This window comes from Odocoileus virginianus, chromosome 19 (assembly GCF_023699985.2).
Source record: "Odocoileus virginianus isolate 20LAN1187 ecotype Illinois chromosome 19, Ovbor_1.2, whole genome shotgun sequence".
Lineage (NCBI taxonomy): Eukaryota > Metazoa > Chordata > Mammalia > Artiodactyla > Cervidae > Odocoileus > Odocoileus virginianus.
The window spans coordinates 39,199,224-39,219,457 of record NC_069692.1 but is presented as its reverse complement, the minus strand read 5'-3'; the positions used below and the strand labels follow the sequence as shown (position 1 = coordinate 39,219,457).

The window sequence follows — 20,234 nt, the reverse complement described above, 5'->3', positions numbered from 1 at the left end:
ACCATATATCATAAAGACATATTTGTTACTGTCAAATGTAAATGTCAAAGTAATGGTACAAACTGCTACTTTTCCGTGGAAGAACACAGTTTTCAAAATCAGCAACCATATTTCAACTATTATTAATGTCATTAAATTGAATGAGTGTCTTAATTAATGAACATTTTAATTCTTGGTGTAACATATAACATTTGTTCTATGTCCATAAGTTATATGTTAGTAAAACAATGGTATATAGAAAATATTAAGAAGCAACTATTAGGGAAATCCCTTATAATAAAAACTAGAAAATCTACGATTATTTGAATTCTCCTTTATATGAAATCATCAAAAAATTATTAAATCTTCATTTTAATTCAGGAAATTAAAATTAAGCAATATAAATAATGCAAGTAGCTCACATCTCTATGTGCCAATGTATGTGCATGTAAACTGCATCACATCCTTGGATTTTTTACAATTAGTTGATGATATATTTTACCATGCAAATCAGAACATTTTTAAAAGCAAAAAAGACACAGTGTAAAAAGTAAAACAATTATTTCCAGAAAACTAGTTTTATGGTCACCCTACCTAGAATAAAATTTCATTACTTCTTCAGTAACTAAAATCCACTGGTTGAAGTTCAGTATAAATTTTAGGAAGTGTTGTGATGAAGTAGGGGAAAAAAAACGACTTGAACTGATAAACAGGATCCTGGATTCTCAGCCAATTTTGTTACTTATTAATATCCCTAAGCTTCAGTTTCTTCCTAAATTGAAAGAGAGAAAAAAAAATACTTTCCACCTCTTAGCCGTGTGATGAGGATTAAATGAGAAAAATGACCATGGTTTTTCACTGTGAGCTGCAAATTACTTATACAAATTCAAGTTATAATAACAAGTTCCACACTTTGAAAATACTTTTTAAATGAAATAAAATTGTAGAAACTTCTAAAAATTTCAAGCTATATTTAAGAATACAATTTTACTAGTCTTCAAGAAATATTTGTATATGTAAAATAAAATCTCATTTTTTTAAATTAATACACTTCTATCTAAATATACTGGCTAGTTTACATAGAAGTTGTGATGGAACTAATATATTAAATATTTTCAAAAGGACTTTTTGATAATCAACATGCTATCTAGAATTATATTTTTAAATGAGTGTAAAGATATTTTCATAAAAATATAAAAAATATTAGAAGTTCTCCATATACTAGGAGATTTGAGAAACATGTGGTTTTCAAAATTGAATTATGTTTTCCAAAATCACAAAGAAATAAAAGCTTTTACATCAACTGATGAAAACTGTGATCAGTTTTCATAATTGTCCATATTTCAAACTACACTTTTAACACACATCACAACAGGCTGCCATTCTAGAACGTGCCCAGATAAACTTGCCTTTAAGTGACTAACTACCGTTATGTGGCTGGGGACTCACTACCATCCTCTCCCAAACTCTTCAGTTTTCCTCAATATGGGACTGAAATTGTTTTCAAACTCTTAGCAGGATCACTGCAAGGAAACAGGAGAAATGCTTATAAAGGCAGGCCTGGACTGATTCCAGGGGCAAGTACTCTCATAGCAAAGCACTGGAACTATGCCAAGGAGGGAAATGTTTTTGCAAATGAACACAGTGCCATGGTTAAGGGTAAGGTATTTAATTCCTTTGTCAACATCGCTAAGGTTAAAAATTAAGAAAGTTACGTGGTAGACAATTAACTTAAAACAGTGCGCACATCCTCTTTCAGCTGAACCATAAGAAGGCATATTGAGTGCTTGAATCACATGTTTTTAATGAACTCTCACTATTAATACCTAATTTCACCTATTCCAATGCAGAATTAAGGCAGCTGACAGTGAACTAATTTTACTTTATTTTTAAGCACCTTGGCACAGTTTGCAGGCGACAAAAATTTTGGTACTCAAATGTGGTTCCAATTCTTGAAACTAAAATAAATGAATGTAAATAATCTTAATAGTACCACTTTTAACGAGATGATTTTCGTCATTTTGAAGAAACTGGAGACTTCACAGTAAATATATCTCTTCACCACATTTAAAGACTGCTTTTCATACTAAATCTATACTTAGAAGTAAAGAAGTCAAACAGTTCCTGGTTGATTTTCTTAACAAGTAAATGTAGAGATCATTTGAGTTAAATTACATAAAATAAAACAAAAAAGACTATAATTTGCTTTAAAATTCTTTAAACCTTAAAAGAACAAGACCTTTAATGTTATTTCCCAGTTTCTTCTTAGACAAATTTAATTGTGTGCTTTTATATGAATTTTTATGTGTTCCATTTTTAATTGTGCAAACATTTTAAATTCCAATTTCACATCAATCAAAATCTGCATACTACTGAAACCGGCTGCTTTCACAGCTGAAGTGTAACAGTATGTCATTAAAATGTTCTTATAATAGTTATTGTTGAATCCTCCATCATTTGCAAGTACCTGTTGTTAATCTCAAGTCAATAAGAACATTCCATTTCGCTGAATTGATGAATTCACTAAGAATATTTCTATACTTACCCAGTGGAATAGCATTCTGCCTATTAGTAGTGATAAATCTCCATCAGTTTTTGATTTCCATATATATGCAACCTGCAGGATGTTCCACTCAATAAGAAATACTACCAGCAAAGGAAAGGGAACGATGACAGTGGGTAGACAGGTTTGACTCCTTCACAGAATAGCCAGGGAGGCTGCTAAACTGGTCTAGGGGACGGGAATACATCATCTCTGTTTAGCTCAGAGCTCACTTTACAATGTCAGCTATGGCAGGAATGATAATTGAGTGCTGGGTCAGAGGCATTTTATATGCTAGCGACCATTCACATGAAGTATTTAACAGTTCAGTCAGGACAGAAAAATATATTTGCTCAGTTATTCCACCTAAATAGTGTATTCAGTAGAAATATAACACAAGCCACATATGCAACTTTTACATTTTTAGTAGCCACATTAAGAGAAGAGTAAAGAGAAACAATTGAAATATTTTAATGTTATATTGTATTTAACCCAACATTTCTAATGTATGAGTCTTTCAATAACAAAGCAACATAAAAAATTACTGATGTTTGCCACATTTTTTTTTTTTTGTACCAAGTCTTTGAAATTCAGTGTGTAGGGCATACTTACAGTATATCTTAACTTAGAATCGTCATTTTTTAGAACCTCAGATTCACATGTAGCCACTGGCTACCTTCTTAGACAACACAGATCTAAATGTTTGCTAATTTCTTGAAACATTCTGCTAAAATGAGAATTTCATAGGAAAGTAATGTGATTTACATATCAGTCTACTAGAACCAAGGCATTTAAGTTCAGCAATGAAACAGAAATACTTGCTATGATTCTTCTTGCTTTCTGATGGAAGCCAGAGCAATACTGTCGCTAAAAGTCCAGGCTCTGGAATCAGAACATTCTGAGTTTGAATCTAAGCTAGGACAATTACTTACTAAAGTAACTGCAAGTAGTCTTTTACCCTTGACAGACTCATTTTTTTTTTCTGTAAAATAGAGGTGATAATGTTATCTGTCTCATTAAACGAACTCTTTTGTGTAAAGCACTTGGAGGAGTATCTGCACATAGTAAATTAGTAAAAAACATTTAGTTACAATAATTTCTGTTCACTACAATTCCCTCTAAATTAACTGGGAAGTACAAATATTAAAATTATACAGCTGCCTTAAGGGTACAAAGAATATGTAAAAGTTATTTTGGCTAATGTATTATGTTTTCTAATTTATAAGAGACATAATTAATATAACCTGATTATATTTTCAGGATATTCACAAATAGAAACATACCTATTAATTTTGAATATCTCTGGACATAGTTTTTTTTTTTTTTTTTTTTTTTCTGGACATAGTTTTAAATGAAAAACACTGGCCAATTATTATGACTACACAAAGCTATGTAAGAGAAAATTCAGTTTCACTAGACAAAGGAAAAGGTTCACAAATTCATATGTTATTATTATTTCAAAACAGAAAATGTCCAGCTGATGTATTGTGATAACTAAAACTTTACTTTGGCCCACTTCCACAAAAATGTAGTCTACCTATAACTTGACTTATCAGAGGAACACTCCTTTTATTGTTTAGTCCAGGAAAGAAATACAGCTTTGGCAGAAGCAACCTCAGAGATTTAGCAAGTGAAATCTGATGATTTTGGCATAGAAGTTTTACTACTTATAAAAAATAATTCTAAGTTTGTAAATCTATTTGTATGTATCTTGTCTGTTAGAAGAACTCTGGTTAGCAGCCGCCTTAATGCCCTTTTCCTGATACCCATGGATCCAGACAATTTGGGTTTCAAAACAAGAGGAATCACACATCATCCACTTGTGACTAATGTCACGTCACTCTGCCCAATCTCCTCTCTTAAATCTCATAGTGCAAAGTGCAACTGCTGTCTTCCACATCAAGCACAGTGTTAGTCAAATCTTAGTAAGAAATACCATTATCATCAATGTTTACTACAATACCTATTTCACACTTAGGGCAGAAATCACGGTGGTGAATCATCAATAAGTTCAACAGTGACTTTGCTTAACATCCACCAAATGGGACTGCTGGTACAAACTGACTCACCTGTTCAAATAATCATTATTACTTGAACTCTTTGACACTGAAACAGAAAAAAGTGCAAAGTGAAATTTGAGTAGCGCATATTACTTACGTTCGCAAGTGTCCCCTTTCTGCTGGAAGCCTGCTTTGCAGATGCATTTTCCAATGGGCACTAACCACTCTCCCTCTGCGCTGCAGTGCATCCTGGGAGCGTTTTCCGCTTCTTCCTCTGCGCTGCTGACACATGTCCCTCGGACCTCGACTAAAGAGGAAAATTCTGAACCAGTCACTGTATCTGGAAAGATGGCTAAGTTCTCAATAATGGACCAGCACTTCTTGTAGTACACTTTGACCGAAACCAAAGCTATGCAAGCCCCTACATCCTGAAAGGCAAGGTAGAATCCCTTTTTGGACAAAGGTCCAATCTCTCTCACCTCAGTGTTAAGCTTCATCTTTCTTTCGCCAAGGTCACCTTGGGTAAAACTTTCATCTGCGGCAATGGTGTCTATTTTGACATAGAGATTTTCTCTTATATTCCTGCCAGTGTCGTAGTCTGCTTCATAATAGTACAAATTGAAGGTTTCCTTGCAAGTCCCCAGGACTCCAGGAAGACTGTTACAGTCTCTCAAGGTGAATTTCAACTCCACAAAAACCCTTTGTGCGCTGCCTTTCGAAATCCAGTTAGTCCGCAGCCAGTTGTTTTGGTTGGGCTCCATGACCTGGCAAACCTGGTAAGTTCGGATTGGGGTATAGTTCTCGTCCAAACCGCTAATTTCTTCCCACTGTAAAATTGAGAAAAGGTCATCCGTCATTCATCAAATAATAACATGAGGGTTGTGCAAATGCCTGAGGACTCTTCAGTGGGGCACAAATGCCTATCTTTGAAAGAGTGAGGTGAACTCCGACCCTAACAATGTAACCTTAGAATGAGTCCCTGTTCAGCTTCATCCTGGTGGCAGAACATCATTGAGGTTACTTACATGGTTTAGGCATACAATAAATCTTTCATTTGTATGTGTATTATTCACTAAGCCTCTTTCATTTGCTTAGTATCTGTTTGCTGGTGTATTAGTGTTGCTTTTTATGTGTTTGCTTATGCCAATGTCTCCACTGAGCTTATGATTTTTATAGACTAAAGCACATAACGAAATGACTTAAATTACCATTTAATGCATATACATACAGCTACATGGCAGAATTTTTGATCACTCCGTTGACATTTTAAGTGTTGATGTTATATTTAAATTAAGAGAGTACCTAAAAACACAGGGAAGAAAATTCCAAGAGTACTCTGAAATACAAGAGCATTTCACATGTTGATACTCATAATGCGGAATCTTTCACAATCTTTGCAAAATGAGATATAAAGGAGTCACGTTTTGTAGAGCGATTTATTTACTGCAGTGTTGTATATAATATTGCCCATAATGCCTCATAACCATAAATAGTTATAAAAGTATGATTCATCAACGGACAATAAAATGTCCATGGCAAACCAGCATGTTGAAACACATTTAGGTAATAAGCTTTCTGACAGGAAAAATATCAGATGTTTAAAAATGCCCATTCATATGCTGATATAATATATACTACAGAAAACTCATTTATTTTCACAAAAAAGGAAAATAATAAGCTCAGCCGAATTTGCAACAATTTAAAGATTATTAAACCTTGTTAAATGTTATTTATATTGCTTATTGGTTAATAAATTCATTTCACCTAAAAGACTAAAGCAATTGTTATTTATATCCTTTCTTACCATTATTACAAAATTTCCAACCTTGTATTTATGATACCTTAATGGTGAAATTGTCACCTACTTGTATTCTTTTCCCTAATAGGAAATGCCAAATATAAAATCCTATTAGTCTTCTAATCCAAAGTTACATAGCATGCAATATTTAAACTACGGCTTCAAGAAAAGCAAATGGGAAAAAATAAGCATGGGGTAATGAGTTTCATTTGTAAAACTCGATCAGAAACATCAATTTCCTTAAATATTCTGTAAAATACTAATATCTACTTTTAAAAGTAGCTCTGAGAAAACTAACAAGACAAAGTAGCAATACCCTGAAATTCAGAAATTTCTTGTGATGACAATATTTTGCTACCATTTTATTATACACACCATCAAAGGTCCTCAAATGTAGCTAACAGCCCATTATCATGTTCAGCTTTTTACTCAACACAACTTAAGTTTGTGACTAGTTAATGGAGTGTATAGTTTTCCATTTCAGTTAGCTGCTTATAATCTTCTTGAATGGCTCTTAGCCAAATATAACCAAATTCATCCATTTGGATGAGCAGATTTTAGTTTCTTAATTAGGTTGAAATTATTAAAAGAAGTGAAACTAGTAATAGCATCTACCAAAAAGTGAAAAGCTCCAAGGATAAATGTGCTCTTTTTAACAATTCCCTGGTTAGAAGAAGCCAAGGCTAATTATTAGAAAGGAATACATCTGAAGAACTCTTTTCTAGCTCTAAGAACAATTCTGTTATTTTGTTCAATGTATGCAAAATCAATTTTACTACCAATGAAACTCAGATAACTTTAATGCTTACTTAAAAATTCACTCCTGAAGGGAAACTTGAAGATGGAGTGAGGCAAGACTGATGCATTTAATGCAACCTTTGATTTATTATCTTACTTCTAAGAGACTGATTTCTACACTGGGAAAGAAGTCTTAGTTTGGTTAGTGTGTTTTTATAGTATGCTTATAAAATTATTTCCAGACACTTATATCTTAATGACATTTTATTTCCAGTTAGATATTCAACCACATATAAACCAACCCATTTTATACATGGAATATACTGTCAATCATTATTGTCTAATGTTATCTGCTGATTCATAAGATATGTAGGGTTAAGTTCACTCAAGATACTTTGCACTGATAAAATGTCCATCTCAGTCCAAGATAACACAGAAAGTCATGGTTTATCATTTTACGGATTGCATGGATGAAATATTAGAAACATGTATCAGTTTACTTCTCCTTACAAGATAAAAACCATCCTCTATCTCTATTTGTTTTTACTGATGAAGGGTGGAAAATGGGCCACATCTATCATTGGCAAGAAAGGTGCTCCATTTTTTTGTGAATGCCTTCCTATAATGCATATTATTTTACTCATGGAAACCATTCAACTTTCAAGGTAAGTATGACATTCATACTTCAAACTCAGACTATTTTTTATATTTAATCTGTAAAATACTTGTTGTTTTTTCAAAGCTCTTTCTGACCAATATAGATAACTGCAATATGATCTTAAGCATCTCAAATATTCATTTTAAAAACCTAATCTACTTTAAACAGATTTGCATTGTTCACATTTTACATTTTTAAACTAACTTCCAGCTTATGACATGTTCATTCCATGATGTTTTTACACTCAAAAATCCTTCAGACTTTCATTCTTTGCAAACTTTTTATATCTTCACTTATACTTAATGCTCTTTGACTCCAAACATTTTGTTGTACCAAAGATTAACTTAAGTAACAATGGGGGTTACAATTCCCTTTCTTGGAGCCTTTTTACTTAGTAAGGGATGAAGTATGTACCCTCTTTCACAATTAAAATAATACCCAAAGACATCGACATTGAACTAAATTTAAGTAAGTAATGTATCTTTCTGGATACATGAAACTTAACGGTCAGAATTTTTTTAGAATCTACTTATATTTTTATAAACTTTTATTGGACAGCTTTCACTCATCTATTGTAACAGATTTTTACTCTGATATGTACTTGTTCTGCCATCACTTCTGATTAATAAGAACAGGTAGCACATAGCACAAATTTTGGAGAATTCAAATCATATTTCATAGTAAATTCTATGTTAAAATGTTGAGCATATCACACTTTTAGTTATCCTTTCAAGTATATTTTGAATAATGCTAAAATGTTTTTCAAAAGAAGAAAACAGATTACCTACCGTTTTTAAAGAACTACACACAACCTACCTGGCGATTATACCAAAGGAGTATAAAGCAACTAAAGAGGTTTGAGTTCATGAAAGGCATATTCTCTGTAATAGGTTAACATTTATAGCCTGGAAACTGACATATGGTCCCACTCACAGAAGAACTCAAAAGATTATGGTTAAAGAGTTTTTCTAAAAATCCATTTTTCAGGGTTCTAAGTATACCATCTCTACTCCAAGAACTCAATGTCTCATTATAAACCCAACAAAATATTGAACAAGATATATGAAATCAAAACAATTTAAATGTGAAGAATCTGAATAACTCCACTGGGGAAGGGAAAGTTTTATTTTTCACTTTAAAAAATAAAAAACAAAATAATGGTATTTTATGAGGAGAAGCACTTACCCCATTGGGTGGAGAGGAAATCCACTCCAACTCTGTTTGTTGTGCTTTAGAATCCAGCAGTAGTACTGAAAAAGAAAGTTGTATTTCTAAATGTTAGATGAAAAGTGAAAATGTTTGTAAAAGTTATTAAAGTCAATCTAATTTTTAAAACAATTATCACTTTATGATTTAAAATATATAAAGTTATTTATATTAGTGAATGATGAAATATAGACCCACCTGACAAAAATCTTCCACTTTCTTAAGGGAAGAAAGATATTGAAAAACCAACTTACTTTTTTATATTGAAATATTAAAATTAATTAAAAACTCAAAAGCATGAAAGCAAAGATAAAAAATATGTGATGCATACTGATTCTGTAGTAATTGTATATTATAAAGAATTTTGTAAACTACTGAGTGCTCTAAACTTTGTCAAATAAAATAGCATTAACATAATAAAGCATAATTCCATATTACTCCTCAGTCACTGACTTGTACTATTCTTCAAAAAGTATTTCCTAGTGCCTTTTGAGAATTGGAGTTTATCTTTTTAACTTTCCACACACAATGTCTTCTCTTAAGCCAAAATGAATATAATTAAAAATCATATTAAGCAATGTTATTATGAAAAAAGTAAACTGCCTATCACTTACAAGATACATTTCTGGGTTTTTCAAACATCTGTTTTTAATATTTCTACTTTTTAAATTTATAAATATTTCAAAGCATTAGCTAATTCTCAAAATGGGATATTCAAACTTTGACTTGACTTTTAAAAACAGTTGTATTCTGCTCTTACTCTACCATAAAGTATAATGCAATTAATTTTTATATAAATGTAATAAATGCTCCTGATGCATTTACAATATAATGCAAGATAATGCATTCAAATGTCACACATTAATATATACCATACTTCCAATTTGATACATTTTACTGCTTTTTATGACAATTAATCTCCTAAAGCATTCACTCTGCTCAAACTAGTTTCAGAGTTACATGAGTTTGTATTCTTCAAAAATATTTCCATGATTCCATAGCATTTTAACAAATGAATCAATCTGTCCAGAAATGTGAATATATTTTCAGGCATGTAAATATGCTTGCCATCAACCTCAACAAAATGTTAAAATTTGAACTCAAATGAAATACATGCTTAAACTTTTCAGTAACAATTAATAGAGGAAAACAACTGTGGTGTTAAAGGTAACGAAAATTTTTTACTCTAAGAGAGAAACAGCTGATGTTATCAACTCCTTCACACTAGTCAAGGTTATTCCCTATAACTGAAAACAAACACTTTTTTCCCAAAATGTTTTATACTTAAGACTCTCAGGAAGACCATGATAGCACACACCCTTTCAAATAATAATAATAATTTTAAAAGCCACACTTTTAAAACTAAGTTGTACTTCGAATTAGGAACACCAATAAATGTTTGGACTATTGAATTTATATAAAATGGTTTTTAAAGTTTGTTTTTGTCCTCAACATACACAAAGTGGGTCTATGTACTTTTCTTTAGAGATGATTTATTTTATTTCCGTCTTTCGTAGTGACAAGTGAATTTTAAACCCAGGAGACTTTCTTGGGTCATTTTTGAAGGTGAAATAAGCACAGTGATGATTGTTTACTGCCTATCCGTTACCCCTCGGCACAGCCTGGGGTGAGAGCCAGGGTCCCAGGTGGGGCGGTGATGGCAAACAAGTTAAGAGAGAAACAAATGAACAAATAAAAGCAAAAGGGAAGCCGGCCCCTGAGCCTTTAACTAGCTCAAAGACTCAGCGCGTCTCCCTTCCGCGGTCTGCTCTCTGGACCAGCCGGGAACCGCGCGCTTTCGCCTTCCCGCTCCAGCCTCCCTTCCCGCCCGCGGAGCGTAGCCTGGCGGTCGATCGGGCCGCGGCGTGCGGGCCGCGGTTCCGGGACTCTGAGCCGTCGCGGCGCGGGCTGGGTGGGGGTGCGGGGGGCGCGGGCGAGGAGCGAGATGCAGGGCGCGCCGGGGGAGCCGGCGCCGGGCCGCGCGGGCAGCAGCGCGAGCCGGGGCGGGGCCGTCGGCGGGGCGGGGCGGGGGCTGCCAGACGGGCGCGCCCGCCGCGCGGAGCATCCATTACGCCTCCGCCAGACCTGGGCACTCCAGGGAACCGGTGGCGCCCCAGCTCCAGAAGGAGCCGGAGCAGGAGAGAGGCTATCGGGAAGCGTCTCCTCAGAGGGGGCCGCGGCGGCAGCCTTAATGGAGAGGAAATACAGCGGCTGCACTTCGCCTCCAAGCGTTAGACTGACTTACATGCGCGCTCCCAGTAGCGGGAACCGACCTCCCCGAGAGAACATGTGCGGGAAAAGTGGAGAAAGGAGGTCCCTCATCTTTCTCTAATCATTCCCATCCGCTCCAGAGAGCTAGGCACCTGCTCCAGGCGCTTCCTGGCGCTCGCCCCTGGGTGCCCCGGCGTCGCCTCGGGGCTCGCTCGCTCCCAGAACGGCAGCCCTTGACCGCCGCGACACGCTGGGTGAGTCGCCACGGAGAAGCGGAGTGCCTTCGCCACCCCCGCCCACCTTTAAACAGCTCACTTCTGCCTGTGAGGAATTCGGCCCCCTAGAATCAGAATCCTCTCCACGTATTTCGCACCCAGAAGAGAAACGCGGGCAAGCAAGCCATTCTGACTGCAGGAACCTCTCCCCCTAGTGATGCAGTTATTTATAGCTCAAACTCCAGCCGGGGTCTGCGCTAGCTAGCGCGCGGGGTTTCGCCCCGGCGGTGCAAACTTTTCCTCGGGTCCCGAGATTCCGAAGCAATCAATATAAGTTTGCAGGATTCAATGTCTCTATTCTCTGATGTCGCGCGAGTAGAAATGTGGGTTTTGGTGTGTATGGCTGTGTGTTTCTAGCAGATGTGTGTTCATCTGCAAGAGCGAAACCGACAGCTGGAAGTTAAGGTTTGCTCTGAATGGGTTCAGCATCAACACAGGTTGCAGATGTGGAAACTGGGGTCAGAAGGTCAGGCTGGATCAAAGAGTAGATCATGGCGTTCGGTTGCGGGGGTGGGGGGAGAGGTTTGCGTGACCGAAGAAGGCCCCATGAAGAGAATCGTAAAAAGCAGCACTAAATCAGGAAGTTTTCAGACATAGATGAAGCGAGTACCGATGCGTGTCAACTCCCGACCCCAAGACCTATATCTGGTAACAGATTCCTCCATCCTCCACACTTTAGGGACAAGTAATTATTAGTATTCTGCTTTTCAGTATCGGGAAATCAGCTTTAGACGTACAGCCTGCACGATACGGAGGCGGGTGGGCAGATTGTGACACTGCTCAGAAGACGTTTCCATTGACAGGATTTATTTTTCCCCAGCTCCAACTACAGGCACCGAAAGGTATTTTTACCTTCTGTCAGTGGTTCAAAGGAGAAGAGGAGAGGAAAAGGCCATATACAGGCGTATCTAGCTGCCCCAAAGAATCTTGCTCTAATGAACCAGAACTAGCCCCTGGGGTCCATGTCTTTTGCATGGTTCGATCACTCGTATTCCTTAACTGCAGAACTGTGGGGGCAGAGGTCTGAGGACTTCTGGTCGCCCAGGCGGCATCTTTTGATCAATTGCACAGTCCCAGCCCTCCCGCTGTCCCCCTCCCCTTGCCCCCCACTCCCACCGCCCGCCCCTGGCCGGGCCGAGCCCGCTGGGCCGCCACTGTCCCCGCGGCCGCCGGGACCTGCGCCGCGCGCGCTGAATGGAGATGTCTCCGGCCCGCGGGGCGCGGGGAGCGCGCCGTCCGCTGCTTCACCTCCGCGGCGTTATTGTTCCGCGCCGGCGTCCGAGCGCCAAGCGCAGGCCCGCGCCTGCTCCTCCGACGCAGTGAGCACTTCATTAGTAACCCGAGCGTTCGGAGCTCACGCAAGTCACGGCCCCTCAGGGAAGGCTCCGGCCGCTCGCCGGCGGGCTGGCCAGGGTTCTAGAGGCTGCACTCCCCGGTCTCCGACCAACTCTGGCCACAGCTGACTCCCAGTGAGACGAACGGCGAGCGGAGGAAAAGCAGAGGGCTAGAGGAAGAGATCTGACCTGTCCGGGAGAACGAGCTCGTCGGCGGTTCCCACAACCCCGAACCCCCCCCCCCCCCCCCCCCCCCCGCCTTCCTTTGATGCTCACGCCCTCTGGACAGTCTGCGCCAGAAATCCCACTCTCGTCGGGCGAACGGCCCTGGGCGCGGGGCTGCAGGCGGCTCAGAGAGCCCCGCTAGCCACCGGCCAGCCTGGAGCGGCCGGAGCGGTGAGGGGGCGGGGAGCCGGCGGGGGAGGGTCGCCGGGCGCCGGAGGCGCGGCCGGCAGCCCCGCGGGCCAGCCGGCTCTTGCAGGTAGACAGCTAAATAAATAAGTCAGAACAAACTTTGCTTTCCCAGCACCTTACCTTCCTTTGCAGCCTGCGCTTCTCCGGTGTGTGCAAAGTGGAGCAGCCAGATGTAGCATAAAATAATCCATGAAGGGTGCCGAGTTTGAAAAACCATGGTGCATGAGCAGGTTTTATCTTAGGTTTCAGTTGAGCCGTAGCTTTTTAAATGCTGTTTGCTCCGAAGTATATGGGCTTTTTATTTTTTATTGCGCTCCAGGCATTGATTCCCCTTCTCGATCTCCGGCTGGCTGCTCCACGTTTAGCTTTTAAAATTTTTTTCCCCCCTCCTTTCGTTCACACTGTGTTTGCTGCCTGCAAGTCTCCGACTGCAGACCGGCCGCTTGCTCCACACTCCAATAATATCAATTAGGGGGAGGGGGCGGGGCTCCGAGCCGAGAGCCTCCGCCACTCGGGTTGAGTGGCAGGCCTAGCCGGCCTCCCAGGCGGCGATTCCCAGGGCTTAGGGGCGGGTCCCAGCGAAACGGCCGCCCCAGCCTTGGGGGTTGGGTTAGGGGCGCGGGCCAATCGGCGGCGAGCGGAGTCAGGTTGCGGATCCAGGATTCCCTCCAGGTTCGGAGCTCTCGGCTGGCTCTGGATGCTCCGAGGAGGACGTGGATGGCAGCCGAGGTGCGCGCTGCTGTGGGCGCCTGGCTTTTAGCAATCGCAGCTTTCGCGGAGCAGAATCAATCCTAAAATAACCCTCCCGATTTACAGTCGTGTTTATAGCGGTGCTCCTTGCGCTCCTTTAGAAACCAGAGCCATGCAAGCTCTCTCAGCTACCAAGCACAGAGCCGGGACAGCGAAATGAGCTGTGCCTTTAAGTAAAGTGCCTTTCACTTTTTTGTTGTGGTTACTCACCACCTCCGCGGGTCGGGTAACTTTGTTCTTTTTCTTTCTTGAAGGGTTACTACTCTTTTCTGTTACTCCAAAGACAGTTAGCTTTAGGCACCACCCAGCACAATCTCTGGTAGAATAAAAGTAATCAAACGTATTATGTTCAAACAATGTTTCCAAGAGTTTGCAACAAGCTCTGGCAAGAGAACCAGAGGAAAAGGGAGTGGAGAAAGGAAGTCTTTTGTTTTCTGTGCCCCGCTCACCCCCGCCCTATCGTTTACCGATAGTTGGTAGGACTAAATAGAACACTGCAAGAGAAACTTCTGGAGGTTCCGAAACGCTTTTCTTACATGCGTATCATTTTCCGATATTTTCCTGGAATTCCCCCCACTTTGATCGTTTTCCATTTCGCTGCATAAATTACATTTAATTTTAAAGAATGTTACCATGCATTCAATTAAGTTAAATTAAGAGCAAGACCTCTTTCGCACATATTGAGTACTTTTCAATAATTAGTCAATAATCACCTTTCAAAGGCAAGCTAAGAATAAAAAGTGTCATCAACATCGCCGGTTGATTTCGTCTAACTAAAATATTAAGGACGACTGCCTAGAGGAATCCCATTCCCGTTAGGCAGTTTCAGACACTTTGCAATTCAAAAGATGTGTAATACAATAAGATGAAGAACTTAAAAACCTTAATTGCCAAATCATCAAATCCGAAGGTCAAGCCTAGTAACTTGATTACATGTCTAAGAAGAGTTTCATTTTCTTCCTGTCCTATATATATATATATATTTCCTCCTTAAAAAAAAAAAAAAAAATCTGTCATTCATGATTTGCCTCTATGTAAGAGAGGCAAAAAGTTTGACCTTGTCTAAGACTCCAAACTTTTCCTATCTTTTCTATCTGGATATGTAAAGTAAATTGAATTGTTTCTTTTATTTATTGCAAAGACTTTTCAGAGATGACAGATCCCCAGATTTTAAAATTGTATTTTATGAAAAATTGTCTCCTGTAGTTTTTACTTGCCTAATGCAATTATGAAGAAAAGAGAAATGAGGTTTCCTCCCCTCTAACCTCTCTTTGGGTCTCTAGTTCATTTCTTAAATATTATTTGTTCCTAGCCATTACCCCTATTAAACATTTTAGAAATTATAACTAAAAGCATCTTTAGTGCCCTTTAGAAGATGCATGGAAAATGTAAACCACTTAATAGAGTAACCTTGAAACTAGACAAAAAGATGTAGAGTGCACTTGTTATAGAGATTAAGCAGTATTTACACAAACGGGTGCTTTAAGGAGTAAAAATTGTGAGGTAAAACACTAGAACTAAGAATGTAGATCCCCACACATAGGCAATAAAACTGTTAATCTCACATACTCCCAGATATTAAACCACTTCTAATAGCTAAAATAATTCTCCAGAATTTCAACACTTTCCCCAGGGTCTCATCCCCACTTCTTAGAATGACACCAAGGTAGCCTTTAAAGTTTAAAATATTCCTTTCATCTATTGAATGACTAATACTCAGTGATGTGAATACAAATACCTTTCCATTAGACCAGGAAACCAAAGAAGTAACATCCTTTCACTCTGATGAGTGTAGGTGGTATAAGGAATCTCCTTATTGTGTCCCTTCTCTCTATCAGACATAGAGGCATGTTCAGCCTCGCTTTTATTTTTACAGGCAAGAGACTTTGCATTAAATGCACACGTGCCAGAACAGACTATTGGCAGTTTTGCCTGCAGAGTTGCACAATGATACTCATTTTTAGGTTTACCAACCTTCTTTCCTTTGTATCTAGGAACAGTAATAAAAAAGTTGTGGAATTTAACTTAAAGTAAATGACTTAGTCAAGGAAAGGATGATTGTTATACTGTTTTATACAGTATACATTTTAATATATAAAAACAATGTATAAATTAGTAATAGACTCTTTGACTAACAGCAAAGCCTATAAACCTCTTTGTACATGAAGCCATTGAAATAAAAAAATAATCAGTTCACAAAACTGTCCTATTTTAAAATAACTTAAAATATTTAATTCCTTTCTATCACTTTTAAAATGGTTTATTTTAGCACCTTATCTATTTGTGCATATTATCAATAAGGCACATTTTAGAAAAGCAAATATATGTATGTTTAGAAAATGTATTAGAAATCATTTTCCTGAACAATACCAAATGGCATATATATAACCAACACATGTGAGCCAAAGCAGAAATTCTAGAAAAACTGCTTTTTAATTTTTATGTATTTGTTGGGAAATTCAGCTGAATACCCTGCTTATATTAAGATAATTTTGGAAAAAAGAGACCGGAACTTTAATATTACATTTATAAACCCTCTTTTGAAACATCTGTCTTAACTGTATAGCAGAAAGATGACAAATGCCTGTTTTCAGATACAAAGAAAATATGCCCAATATTTATGCACTGTTATTTTTATCTATCTGATTACTGATAATCACACATAACTGTATATATATGAAAATAAATATACATATTCAGGAAACATTCCAAATGAGGGTACAGCTATTATCTTCATTTAACTTGCTTCAACAGTAATATTTACCTCACTTTTTATCTCTGGGAGATATTTTCCAATTTTAAGAGAGGAATAGTTACTTAGGAGTAAATTCTAATGACTTCAGGGAATAAGTTCCATAAATTTTCAAATAAAACCTTTGTGTGTGTGTGTGTGTGTGTGTGTGTGTGTGTGTGTGTAGTAAACAGGCCTTCAGAGGGGAAAGGAAGAACCTGAGACTCTAGTTACATATCCAAGGCTGCCAAACTAAATAGATAACAGTGACAACAAAATCAAAGGGCTGTTTCTGAACCTACTAGTTTTGCACTTACTGTCTAAATGCATTCGCAGCTGGTAAATGTGGAAATGCAAGTTCATCATAGAAAAGGGGTAATTTAAACTGAATTAGAAAAGGTCCTAAAAAAAAAAAAGAAAAGAAAAGGTCCTGTACAGAAGAAACTGATTATAAATAGAAAAAAAAAGTCTCACTTAATAGATATTACAGAAAATTGGGTTCTCTATTTGTGATTTCAGTCTAAATGTAAACAATCTTTCCACTGTGCAGGAAAATCACTTTCATGTTTACATTAGCATGATTTATGTAGTATATATAAAATATTTACTTGTAGTCCAGTGTAAAAAATGTACATAGGCTAAGCTCATAAATAGCAATGATTTTACTTATTCTTCAGATTTTCAGACTTACCTAGTAGTATAGGAAGTCAGAGGTCAGAAGTCAGAAGTCAAGGCTATATTTTGTGCCTTTATAAAAGTTCATTCACTTTTGCATGGTTGGATAAATTGGTAACACTTAGAAGATTAAAATTATAATCCTTTAACTGAAATTACTGAGTTAATTCAAGAGAGCTTAACAAATACAGTTTATCAAAATTATAAGTCAAACTGAATATTGCTGAGGTGTCACTCTGAAATTTTCTGATCACTTAAAATATTCAAAAGTATTAAGTAAAATAACTTTAATTATTTGATTGTTATTAAAATAACTAGTAAACATAGCAGGGAAATGTGACACATTATATTTAAATTCACTTAACACATGCCCACTTGTGCTTAAGAATTTTTTTCCCAAATTTGGTTTTGCTGGGGGAGGCTCACCCATTACTTATAGTTCTCTATTCCATAAATCACCAGCACTGAGACGAAGAACTAGCTTAAATTATGCAAATTACTTCTACATGGTTACATGGTTTTTCATCTTGCATCTTTTTAGCTCTTCGAACCCAGTGGATTTTCAGATGTCAAGGAGATCTGTGATAATTCAGTGACCACCAGGGGGCATCAGGATCTCTGGGTGTCCTGAGTAACCAAGCCCACACTGAATAAGGATGAGGTAATTATAAAATTATTTACTACAAAATTATGTGTGTTTATATACATGTGTGTATATAACTTTATACATGTATATGTATATAATAAATACATACTTGTTCCTTTGACACTTTTAAGTTTCTTATACTCTGTAACTATACCAGTGTACTTAAAGGCCTTTGTAAAAATTTGTGAGATATTATATAACCTGTTTCAAACTGTTCAGGCCATATTTAACTGAATAGATTCTGAAGGCACCTTAGAAGGTGAATGATATTGCAGAAAAGCTCTCTCTAATTCTTTTAAACCAAACATCTGAGGAACTCTCAGTCTCCAGATAGACCTCAGATACTCTGTTGCTTTCCACCCACTTTACTACTCAAGTCTTTCACCCTTGAAACATGGCCAGGCTGGGATTGAGTGCCCTCAGACTTGATAGTACTGTTTTTAAGGATCCTGTGATATTCCCAGGACTCCCTTGTTTGAGGAACATTTTATAGGCCACTTCTACCTGTGGTCTTCTGCCATGGTTAATACTAAAAATGAAATTTTATCAAAATTTGCCTGCTTGATCTTAAGGAGGTCTAAGAAAAGGTCTGAACAATAGTAATCTTATGCATCAAAGCAATTTAGAAATAGGATTTCTGTGTTACAGGGAAAAGAACTTATAAATAGTGTGCCCTAGCTATCAAATTATAAAGCTGTGGGTACTTTTTCCACGAAGTGTGCTCCCCTGCGAGCTCAGACAGTAAAGAGACCTCCTGTAAGGCAAGGAGACCTGGGTTCAATCCCTGGATCGGGAAGAGCCCCTGGAGAAGGAAATAGCCACCCCCTCCAGTGTTCTTGACTGGAGAATTCCATGGAGAGGAGCCTAGTGGGCAAAAAGTCAGGTCCGGTTGAGTGACTAACTCTTCCACTTTCAAGTGTGGATCTCTGCGCGCTGCCGAAGGTGCTGCCTTCTGCGACCCCTGTCTGGGCCCGCAGTGTATTCTCTGTGGAGAAAGTGGGCACATTTCTGGGAGGAAAGGTGTCTTAAGTCCCTATTGCAGTCCCATTTGAATTTCAACAATATTAGAAGCTCTAAAATATTAGAATGGCTCTGACTGAGAAGTAAATACACCTAAGGACCTCAAAGAGGTCCTCATTGAGACGGGAATGAACACTCTGGGCTTAAAATCTGCTGGGTGAACCCACATGCCCGAGGCTTAGAAGCTCTCTGAACCCGGCCACCCAGGTATGGTGTTTGTCCTACTTGTCTAAGTGTGGAGTCAAAGAGACACACCATTATAGCTCGAGTGTCGAGTGACCGAGCAAGGGTTCACCACAGTCATTCTGTGTAAAGCTAGGTTTCAAATGTCATACAGTGTGGCTGTAACGATGGGAAAAAATAAATAAATAAATAAAAAGGAAAATGAAGACACTAGTGGACTGAACAAATGAATCGTTGGGAAGACATCTGACCCGTTTGAACTGACTGTACTTCTAGAAGTTCTTAGACAATTGTGGAGAAAAGACCTCAAGAAGGAGATGCTAGGTTGCCCTTTCAGCTGAACTGAGCAAATTAAAATAGACAAATGACTATATACTTTTCCTTGATGATGCGGATCAAATAGATTACAGATTCACAATCTAAAAAGCATACTATTTCAGTAAAAGGATACTGATGGAAACCTTGACTAAAATAGTATTATCAAGTATTAAATATTTAGAAAGGCACAGGGGTCATACTCAGATGAATAAAGCAGAGCCCAATACTCTCAAGACCTAACACCACCAGGAAACAAAGATCATATGCTTAGAGAAATAGGTAACTAGCCAGTGTTACTCAGTGTTGATTTCAACCATGAGAACAATGATGATGTCGACATAGTCACACTTTTAGCCATAAATTGCAAAGTGATTCAATGCCACAATAAGGATTTTATCGTCTGGCTTGTCCAACGGTCTTTTCTTCTCCACTCTCTGCACTCAGATCAGATGAAAAAAAAAAAAAAATCATGAACATTCATACTCCTTGTCAAGATTCTGTGAGTATATTACTATCACTGCTTGGTTATATAGATGCGTTTGCTTTAACTAAAGCTACAAAGTTAAGCTGACACATTCTCTAGTTGATTTTAGATTGATGAAATGATTGAGGTCAATCTCAGTTTAATTAAGTATTTTAATATCTGATAGTCATGCTCTCAGCAGTCATTTATGCAACAAGCTCTGGTGGCAAAGTGTGTAAAACTAAAGATGTAAAAATCATGACAGAAATTTGCCTCATTTAAGGATAGATGAT

General features: G+C 38.1%; 1 protein-coding gene across 6 annotated transcripts in view; it reads right to left on the bottom strand.

Moving 5' to 3' along the window:
• EPHA7 (EPH receptor A7) overlaps window positions 1-13,628 on the bottom strand; it is a 193,319-nt gene extending 179,691 nt beyond the window's left edge. For 4 of the 6 annotated variants that reach the window (XM_020881864.2, XM_020881865.2, XM_020881866.2 and 1 more), the window contains exons 1-3: window positions 13,276-13,626; window positions 8,901-8,965; window positions 4,679-5,348 (exon numbers count right to left, since the gene is read on the bottom strand). In XM_020881864.2, coding sequence (XP_020737523.1) covers window positions 4,679-5,348; window positions 8,901-8,965; window positions 13,276-13,372 — 832 coding nt within the window. In that variant the 5' untranslated portion in view covers window positions 13,373-13,626. Of the gene's footprint in view, window positions 1-4,678; window positions 5,349-8,900; window positions 8,966-13,275 lie in introns of all 6 variants that reach the window. The other 2 variants (XM_070450106.1, XM_020881867.2) reach the window with 2 other exon arrangements.
• Window positions 13,629-20,234: the final 6,606 nt, after the last annotated feature.